The sequence below is a fragment of the Cebus imitator genome, unplaced genomic scaffold (assembly GCF_001604975.1).
Source record: "Cebus imitator isolate Cc_AM_T3 unplaced genomic scaffold, Cebus_imitator-1.0 Scaffold93, whole genome shotgun sequence".
Classification (NCBI taxonomy): domain Eukaryota; kingdom Metazoa; phylum Chordata; class Mammalia; order Primates; family Cebidae; genus Cebus; species Cebus imitator.
Genome location: NW_016107408.1, coordinates 5,748,688 through 5,758,237, shown reverse-complemented (window position 1 = coordinate 5,758,237; position 9,550 = coordinate 5,748,688). Strand labels below are relative to the sequence as shown.

Here is a 9,550-nt window from a genome sequence, read left to right as displayed (position 1 = left end):
TTTTTCTGAATGGAGTCTTGCTCTGTCACCCAAGCTGGAGTGCAGTGGCACGATCTCAGCTCACTGCAACCTCTGCCACCGGGTTCAAGCAATTCTCCTGCCTCAGGCTCCTAAGTAGCTGTGATTACAGACATGTGCCACCATGCACGACCAATTTTTGTATTTTTAGTAGAGACAGAGTTTCACCGTGTTAGCCAGGCTGGTCTCAAACGCCTGACCTCATGATTCACCCACCTCAGCATCTCAAAGTGCTGGGATTACAGATGTGAGCCACTGTGACCGGCCAATGGTCCCTGCCTCTTAGGGATATTGTGAAGATTCAATGGGGCAGGGCTGGGCACGCAGAAGTGCCCCCTAGTGCTACCTGCCAACATGCCCCACATGGTGTTAACCTGGCCCAGGCATGAGGCAAAGGGCACCAGGGATGCCATCTCTGCAGATGCCTCTGGCTGCCAGGTGGCCCGGTTCTCACCTGCTCACAGAGGAGCTGCAGGCAGTAGGGATGGCTGAAGTTCTCCCGTGGGTAGAATACCTGGAGGAGGCACAGAAGAGGCACGATCATTGGCTCTGGTGCCTCTGCCCAACCAGCCTCTGCCCTCCCAGGCCTGGAAAACCAGCCTTGAGATGGTGAGCTGTGGGAACACCCACAGCCTGCCCCCTCTCTGCCAGCCCAAGGAGGCCAGGCCAAGGCCCCAGCCTCATGCCCACCTCCTTTCGTAGGAACAGCTTCCAGGGTGTGCCAGTGTAGGAGAAGCACACGCTGCCAGAGGGCTCAAGGAGCTGGGTGGAGAGCCCCTGGTCCTCCATGGGCTGTGTTGAGCCTGGCAGAGAGGAGCGGGCGAGGGGCCTCAGTGAGGGGCTGCAGAGCCAGATGGGGGCACAGGAGGGAAGACCTTCGTCCCCAAGAGCCCTCCCAGGGCCTGGCTCCTCCAGCCTCCAGCTGCCCCACCCTTTCCTTGGTACCATCTCCGCCTCCATTTCTGGCCGAAAACTCCCTGGCATCCCTGAGACTCGTGGGCCCTCTATGACTACGTCCGCTGGGGCCACTGACTTACTCACAGAGCTGTCAGGGACAACACCCTGTGTGCAATGCCACTAACTTTCTCGCAGAGCTGTCAGGTGTCAAGGACAACACCCTGTGTGTGACAGCCTCTCAATGACAGCCCCAAAGGCGCCGGGCCCTGCCCTGGGTGGGAATGCAGAAGCTGGGGCTCCCCACCCACAGAAGGCTCCAAAGTCCGGAAGGCCAAGCAGCTGACCTCAGCCATGCAGAAATGCCTTCAGCCCTGGGCACCAAGAGGCTGTGTGAACCCCGCCACTGCCCCCCATGAAGCCCACCGCACAGGGGAAGTGTGGTTCCTTACAATGATGCCCCACGGAAAGGGTCTCTGGGTCCTTGGGTGGAAGCAGTGGTGGTGCTGGTGGTGCTGGTGGAGGTGGGGGTGTCTGGGCAGTGGGCAGGTTCTGGCCAAACAGGTCCAGAAGGGGCCCCTGCTTTTCCTTGATGGAGCTTGAAGGCCCAGGCTGTAGCGGGACCTTGGGTCGAGGAGCCACAGCTGGTGGGGGGCCCTTCCCTGGGCCGGGGGACAGCATCTGCAGGGAAACAGAGAAAGCGCATGGGCTGAGTCACAGCACAAGGCCAAGTTCGCCTCAGAGAGCCTCACGTCCCCCAGGGCAGCAGCACACACCCTGGGGGGGACGGGCTGGGGTACTCACCAATGGGGACAAGTGGGCACCATTGATACCCAGCTTGGCCAGAGCCTCGTCCTTGGGGTCACTTTTCTTCAGGAAAGCTTTGGGAGGCCTTGCAGGAGAAATAAGAGGTCAGGAGGTCCATAGAGTAATTCCCTGAGGAGCGGGACAGCCCCAGCTACCTCCCCCAGGGGCACCTGGATGGCTGCACGGGCACAGGCACGGGGCCTGGGCGGCTCTGGTACATGCGGATGATGTTGCCAATTTCCCTGCTGGGCTGTGGCTGCTTGGGCTTGGGGTCTGAGCTGCGCACCACAGTCCCCCTGCCTTGGGCTGGCCCTTGGCTCCGGCCCTTGGTTGCTGCCTCCTTGGCTGGCTCAGCTTCAGCCTCTTTTGCAGCTTTGGCCCCACTTTGCTTCAGTGGCTTCTTCACGATGCAGGGAGGAGGAAGAGTGGATGGTGCTGACCAGGAAAATAGGAAAGATGGTTAAATGCTGTGCAGAGCCACAGGAGCCCCAGGCCCTGCCCAGCTCCCCACAACCTGTGCTCCTGTCCTCTTCTTGCTCCTCCTGCTCTTCCTCCTCCTCCGCTTCCTCCTGCTCCTCCCCGTGGGGGATCTGGATCTTGACTGGGGGCTTCATCGTCCTCACTGTGATCTGTGGCTGCCCTGCAAGTGTCAGATGCCTTCAAAGTTACCCACGCTGGCCCAGCTGGGCTCCTGGATGGGCCACACCAACTCTGGGGAACAGAGAATACCCCACCCTCCCTGGCCCAGGCTCAGGGCACTAGCCCCATTCCTGCGTGGGCCTGCCACCCCACACGCCCTCACCCATCTTCTGGAAATAGTTCCGTTTCTGCTGAAAGCTCTTGGGCTGACAGGGCCTGTCTTCAGCCTCCTCGGAGGTCTCCTGGCAGGAACAGAAGTGAGTGGCAGCCCAGCCAGACTGGGTGCCACACTCACCACATCCCTTGGGTCCCCAGGCCCAGGCCAGCAGCCTCTTCCCTGCGTCCACCTGCTCGCCCTGCCCATGTCCCCACCCCTGCAGCCTCCACTCCCACACCCCTTCCTGAGACCATGGTTGCCTCCTCACCCTTTGACTGCCACCCTCTGATTCCAGGGCATGCTGTGACTCCTCTGGAGGTGTGGGGGGCTTCTTGGGCTTGGAGATGATGGCTGAGGGTGGGGCCTTGGATGCAGCCTCGGAGGCCTGAGCCTGCCGCTGCTGCTGCTGCCGCCGGGTCTGCTGCTCCAGGGTCATCTGCTGGGCCTGATGCAGGAGAAGCAGCTAGTTCAGAGCATCGTCCCCTAGCTGCAGACCTGCTCTCCGCCAGGCAGCCCTAGGGCCCTGCCAGCACTCACCAGGATCAGCGCCTGCTGGTTGATGAAGTTCTGCTGCTGGATGGCCAGCTGCCCCACGTCCAGGCTGGGAAGCAGTGGCTGCACTGGCTGCGGTGGCACCACCATGGCTGTGAAGGTGGCAGGCGGCCAGAGCAGTGGGCATCATGGCGAGCCTTGATGCCTGCCGCCCACTGTGCACTCTGGACTCCTGGCAGGACCCTCCCTCCTCCAGCTCCAAAGCTGGTGGCTGCTCTCCTGAGAAGGGATCCTGGTGCCCCCAGCCCATCCTTACGTGGCATGGCGGGGACTGCGCCCATCGCTGGCATCATTGGCATGGGTGCAGGCACCATGCCTGGCTGGTATCCAGGCATCTGAATCATTCCTGGGTACGCTGTGGGAACACGCCCTCCCCATCAGTCCCTGCCTAGTCCTATGTGTCACCTCCCTCCAGCCCCAGGCACAGAGAAGAGCATCGGACACAGGGGTGCTGGCCAGGGCACCAGTTGCCACTGCCAGAGGAGTCCCAGGCCATGCCTGCCATGCTGCTGGGCCCTGAGGCCCTGGGTGAGGCATGAGCCCTGCACTCACCCACGGGGTAGCCCTGCTGTGTGGGCCCAATGGCGCCCCCTCCCTTCATGCGGCTGCTCAGAGTCCGGCTTTGTTCCAGATCCTGAAAGGACAATGGTCACAGGTCAGAGTGAGAGCCCTGAGAAAAATGGAAGGGGCAGCAGGCACCCCGGGAGGTGGGGGAGAGTTATGCGGGCTGCCCAGGACTCACGCTGTGGCCAGGGGAGATCACTGGCTGGAAGATGTCGTCCAGGAAGCTGTCCAGGCTCCCCGACCTCTGGGCTTCCCCTGTGGGGCGGGAAGAGGATTGGTGCTGTGGCCTGGGGCGTGGGGCTTCCCATGCTCTGCCAACCTCCATGTGCCCACTCCAGCCTTACCTGTGTGGCCCCTGCTGGGCAGTGTTGGGGCTGGACCTGGAGGGGGTGCTGGGGGCAGTGCAGGGGCCCGGATGCCAGGGGCAGGGGGGATGGCCTCGGTTCTGTAGGAAAGGGGATCTAGCTAAGGGGGTGGCCAAGGCTGGGGGGCACCCAGGCTGGGCCAAGGGGTAGAAGCTGCTGCGGGGGTCACCCCATGGGTGGAAGGGCTGGGCCTGCAGCAGCTCCTATAAACCCCTGGGTATGACAGGGTGGCTGTGGGGTTTCCCTGCAGGAGCAGACCAGGGAGATGGGTGCTGGGTGGCACCTACGAGCCGAGGGGAGCGATGGGGTAGCTGCGGGGACCAGCTGGGTCCCCCAGGTCCTCAGTTTGGCTGATCAGGTCCAGCACGAAGTCGCAGCCAGCCAAATCCTGCCATTCGTCCCTGGAGTGCAGTGACACCGACCAGCCCCGGGGAGGTGCCTCCAGGCCTCTGGGTGGGAGCCGGGAGGGGGGGCAGTCAGCAAGGCAGGCAGCCATCCAGAAGGGACAAGGATCCCAGGGCGGGGCAAGGACCCCCTGCCCAAGGATCCCCTGGGGGCAAGGGGGAGGGGGCTGGGGAAGGGAGGGTGGCCTTGGAACTGCCTGGACTGGGACCCAGGTTTGCTCAGCAGCCAGGCCTGCTCCCCTTCACGCCTCACGGCCCTCCGTTTCCACAAGGGCTCCAGCATGGGCATTTATTTTCTGAGCTACTGAGTTAGAATCTGGGCTTTGAGAGCTCCCACGCCGCTCATTCCTAATCTGCTCCCTGGTCCTCATCGCCAGCTGCAGTCTGGCCTCTGCCCACCCCAGGGCACCTCCCCGCCGCCCCCGCCCCCGCCCCTGCCTCTGAGATTGGGCTTGGAAGAGGAGGAGGAGGAGGAGGAGGAGGAGGAGGGTACAGGGCAATGGTCACTCTGGCCACACTGTTTCCCATCCTGGGTGCCCACACCTGCTCTGCAGGATCCACCCGGCCAGCTGCTCCCCGGTGGTCCAGGACTCCACCTCGGCTGAGTAGCACTCCTCTGCAGGTGTGCAGGGGGCGGGGGCAAGAGTGAGGGACAGCAGGGCCCACCCTGATGCAAAGGGGCTGCTGTCCCCGTGAGAGCTTCAAAAGCAGGACAGAGGGAGGGAGATCAGGGTCACTGAGTACAGGGCGGCAGGAGGGGGTTCCAGGGAGGGCAGGGGGTGGGCTGGCCCCACTTCAGGCCTGGGAGCCCTCACCACTGAAGGTAAACACGTCCAGTGTCATGCGGCCCCGCCGCCATCCAGCCAGCCACTCCAGCTGGGTCGGGGGGTGGGCCCGAGTGGCCCCGGGGGTCAGCTGCGACTGCTCCAAGGCCCCCAGGAGCTTGTGCTGGCACAGTGCCGCCATGCCCCTGGGGGCCTGGTCGGACACAAACCTGCAGGACGGCACAGGCGGCGGTAGCGGCGGGAGATCCAGTGGCCCCACCCACCAGGTCCCCATCTCCCAGGCCCCTTACTTGAGCAGAGGCTTCTGCAGGACAGGCAGTGGGGGAAAGGCACTGAGCAGGACAGCCATGAGGGCCCAGCCACGCTGGTTCTGCTGCTCGTCCTGGTTCTTCCACAGCTGGGCCACCAGCTGGCTGAAGAGCTCATTCCGCAGCCCTGGCCGGCGCTGCCCCTGCCGCACCAGGTACGTGCACATGGTCTGCCTCTGCCAGGATTCCAGGGATCCATCCCCCAGGAGCCGTAGAATCTGCCAACAGTCAGGTGAGGGCAGGAGGTGCAAGGCTCCCAGGCACCTGTCCCATGCCTTCGAGGGCCCATCCTGTCCGTTCTCCAATGTGTCACTCACCACTCTGTTGATGTCCAGGGCATGCTGAGGGTTCTCTCCGTCCAGCTGGGTTAGGGGCTTGGACAGTGGCTGCCCTGGCATAGGCAGGGACGGCTCCTGCAAGGAAGGAGGCCCCAGTCCACGCTGGCCAGCTGTCACACAGTGCCAGGGAGCTCCACTGGAGCAGGCACCTCGGGAGAGGCAGAGGACTGGGCAGAAATGCATCTTAATGCTCTTTTTTTTCTGAGGCGGAGTCTTGCTCTGTTGCCCCGAATGGAATGCAGTGGCACAATCTCAGCTCACTGCAGCCTCCACCTCCCAGGCAGGTTCAAGTGATTCTTCTGTCTTAGTCTCCTGAGTAGCTGGGATTACAGGCACCTGCCACCACGCCTGGCTAATTTTTTTATTTTTAGTAGAAACAGAGATTCACCTGTTGGCCAGGCAGATCTCAAACTCTTGACCTCAGGTGATCCACCCACCTTGGCCTCCCACAGTTCTGGGATTACAAGCGTGAGCCACCATGCCCAGCCTATCTGTGCAGTTTTGAATCCTGCATTTGTATTTACTGCTGTAACCTGGCCAGTTTCCCTTGTCAACAAACTCTTTAAAGACCTGACTTCAAAAGCAGGGCACCAAGCTGGTACAATAAAGGCGTGGCATTGTGGATCTAAATAACTTCCCTCATTCAATAACACCAATTGTTATCACCAACACTCTATGGTGAGACATTTACATTCAACGGTTATTTTCAGAGCAATTCAGCATCATTCATAGCCCCAAAGACGGGAGGGAGGGGGGAAACACAGCTTCTGCCAGGCAGGTGCCAACTCAGAACAGTGAGGCCAATGGGAAGAGCCTAGGCCCAGGCACCCACCTGAAAGGCAATGGAGACGAAGCTGGAGAAAGGGAACCGGTCGATGTCTGGTGGGAGACTCAGGTTGGGCCGGGCGGGAACTTCAGGGGGCAGGGACTCGGTGATGCTCCCAGCTAGGGTGTCTTGATGGCCTGGGAACAAGCACCGGGAGGCAGCCCAGAAACACCCAAGTGTGGTACCTGGCCCTGGGACCACCTCCGCCCCTCGGCACAAGCCATCAGTCCCTGTCCACAGGGACCTGAGCATCAGAGGGAGGGGCCACAGGGGATAGGCCCACCCCATGGTCAAGGGACTGGAGAGGGGGTCCTAACAAGATGACACCAACAAGGCTTACCTTCTGCCATCCTCAGCATGACGGCCAGCTCAGCCGGGATCTCCAAGTGCCCCAGCTCCTGGCAGAGAGGACCCATTTACCCAAGACCCACAGGAGGGGGCTAGGGACCAGTGTCCCTCCCCATCCCTTCAACCCCAAGATTATAAACAACCCCTCCAAAGACCAGGGATTTTTTTGAGACGGTCTCCCTTTGTCACCCAGGCTAGAGTGCAGTGGTGCAATCACGGCTCACCGCAGCCTTGACCTCCTAGGCTCAAGCTAATGCCATCCTCCCACCTCAGCCTCCTGAGTAGCTGAGACTACAGGCATGTGCTACTGTGCCCAGCTAATTTTTATTGTTTTTTTGTAGAGATGGGGTCTTACCATGTTGCCCAGGGTTGTCTCAAATTCTTGGGCTCAAGCAATCCTCCCATCTTGCCCTCAAAGTGCTGGGATTATAAGGGTGAGCCACCATGCCCAGCCTAAGACCAAGGATTCTGACCCTGGACACTCAAACCAACAGAGCCCCAAGGACCCTCCAAGAGAAACCAAGAGCCAAGGGCACCCCAGTCCTCTTCTCAGGAGGTGCAATGCATGGCCCTGACGGACAGGACCCATAGCAGCACCCTGGCAGCCCCTAAGCCACGCCAGTCCCTGCAGGATCATAGCCCCATGTAGCACCCCCATGTTCCAGGCCACCTACCATGCTTGGCACTCTCTCCGAGGCCCTTCTGCTGCTGTGCCAGCCCCGCCAATGCCCAAGCTGCTGGAGGAGATGTAGGAAGAGCTGATGCCTCCAATGTGAGTCACCTGGGGGCACCTCCCCAGCTCTGAAGTTCAGCTGTCCCCTCCTGCCCCTGGGAGGTTCTAAGTAAAGGAGTGAGAACAGATCAGGAGGGGCCACCAGCCTCAGTGCTGTGGGCGTCCCTGCCCATCTGCCAGGGCACCGGGAAGAGGGCAGGAAGAAGGGAAGAAATGGTCCCAGGGGACAAAGTCCAGTCAGGGAGGGGCCAGAGAGGAGGTAGCACATGGGCGCTGACCTTTGAGCCGCTGTATGGACCTAAGATCAGAGTCATCAGGTAAAAGAGGGGAGCGAAAGGGGCCCAGGGGAGGTCTGAAAGGGAAGGGAACCCCAGGCAAGAGGGAGGAGCCAGGCCCTGGGGAGAGTGGGCAGGGATGGAGGAAGACAGCACCTCCCAGGGGCCCTGTCTACCCTGGCCAGAGGGAAAAGGGGCAAGATCAAGGAGCGCTGTCTCTAAAACCGCAGCCTTTTCGAGGCTGGGCCAACAGGGTAGATGCTGCTGGGATTTGGCCAGCTTGGCCAGCCCAGGCAGCCTGGCTTCTACCCTCCCCAAGCTCCTGCACCTGCAGTCTCTGCCGCCTCTGGAGCAGGGGCTGGGCCACCAGCAGGATGGTGTTTAGCTGTCCCAGGGCTGCCCGCCGCCGGAGGCACCGCTTCCTGGAGGCCGGGAGAGGGAGGGGTTGAAATAAGGAGTCCAAACTTCTGCTTCCTGACGGGCACTGGAATCCCCTAAGCCTGGACATTCATGTAAAAACTGATTCTGGACCAGGGAAGCCCTGGATGCTTCACAGAAACAACAGAGGAAGAACAGGACACTTCAAAAGAAGAACAAGGGTCGGCTGTGTTGGCTCACACCTGTGATCCCAGCACTTTGCGAGGCCGAGGCGGTGGATCACTTGAGATCAGGAGTTCAAGACCAGCCTGGGCGACATGGCAAAACTCTGTCTCTACTAAAAATACAAAAATTAGCTGGGCAAAGTGGCACGCACCTGTAATCCCAGCTCCTAAGGAGGCTGAGGTACGAGAATCTCTTGAATCCGGGAGGCAGAGGTTGCAGTGAGCCTAGATCTCACCATTGTACTCCAGCCTAGGCGACAGAGCAAGGCTCCATCTCAAAAAAAAAAAAAAAGGAAAAGAAAAAGAAAAAAAAAAACTGCTAAATTGAGAGACTGTTTAGGCTGAGGGACTAAGATCTGACTCTGGGCCTGGATTACCTGGGTTCAAATCATTCCTGCGTGCACACTGATAAAAAAAAAAAAAGTCATTTCCCTTAGCTGGGCATGGTAGCTCATGCCTGTAATCCCAGCACTCTAAGAGGCTGAAAAAGGAGAACTGCTTGAGGCCAGCTGTGCAAGACCAGACTGGGCAACACAGTGAGACCTCATCTCTACAAAAAAGATTTTTTAAATTAGCCAGGCATGATAGTGTGTCCTTGTGGTCCTAGCTACTTGGGAGGCTGAGGTAGGAGCTATGATTGGGGTCACTGCTCTTTAGCCTGGGTGACAAAGCGAGACCCTGTCTTGTTAACACACAGAAAAAGCAGCAAAACTTATTAAAAAGTAATATCGGGCCAGGTGTGGTGGCTCACGCCTGTAATTCTAATACTTTGGGAGGCCGAGGCAGGCAGATCACAAGGTCAAGAGATTGAGACCATCCTTGGCCGGGCGCGGTGGCTCAAGCCTGTAATCCCAGCACTTTGGGAGGCCGAGGCGGGTGGATCACGAGGTCAAGAGATCGAGACCATCCTGGTCAACATGGTGAAACCCCGTCTC

At 60.1% G+C, this 9,550-nt stretch overlaps 1 protein-coding gene across 1 annotated transcript in view; it reads right to left on the bottom strand.

Annotated features, from left to right (window-relative positions):
* The window catches only part of MYO15B (myosin XVB), a 38,172-nt gene that overhangs the window by 9,450 nt on the left and 19,172 nt on the right, over window positions 1-9,550 (bottom strand). Inside the window, exons 21-42 of the mRNA XM_037741045.1 lie at window positions 8,342-8,435; window positions 7,680-7,739; window positions 6,998-7,055; window positions 6,664-6,794; window positions 5,811-5,906; window positions 5,476-5,711; window positions 5,216-5,394; window positions 4,944-5,016; window positions 4,284-4,445; window positions 3,976-4,076; window positions 3,810-3,886; window positions 3,620-3,701; window positions 3,324-3,422; window positions 3,053-3,159; window positions 2,784-2,960; window positions 2,522-2,600; window positions 2,231-2,359; window positions 1,890-2,154; window positions 1,717-1,804; window positions 1,365-1,593; window positions 709-821; window positions 473-532 (exon numbers count right to left, since the gene is read on the bottom strand). Coding sequence (XP_037596973.1) covers window positions 473-532; window positions 709-821; window positions 1,365-1,593; window positions 1,717-1,804; window positions 1,890-2,154; window positions 2,231-2,359; window positions 2,522-2,600; window positions 2,784-2,960; window positions 3,053-3,159; window positions 3,324-3,422; window positions 3,620-3,701; window positions 3,810-3,886; window positions 3,976-4,076; window positions 4,284-4,445; window positions 4,944-5,016; window positions 5,216-5,394; window positions 5,476-5,711; window positions 5,811-5,906; window positions 6,664-6,794; window positions 6,998-7,055; window positions 7,680-7,739; window positions 8,342-8,435 — 2,695 coding nt within the window. The remainder of the gene's footprint in view (window positions 1-472; window positions 533-708; window positions 822-1,364; window positions 1,594-1,716; window positions 1,805-1,889; window positions 2,155-2,230; window positions 2,360-2,521; window positions 2,601-2,783; window positions 2,961-3,052; window positions 3,160-3,323; window positions 3,423-3,619; window positions 3,702-3,809; window positions 3,887-3,975; window positions 4,077-4,283; window positions 4,446-4,943; window positions 5,017-5,215; window positions 5,395-5,475; window positions 5,712-5,810; window positions 5,907-6,663; window positions 6,795-6,997; window positions 7,056-7,679; window positions 7,740-8,341; window positions 8,436-9,550) is intronic.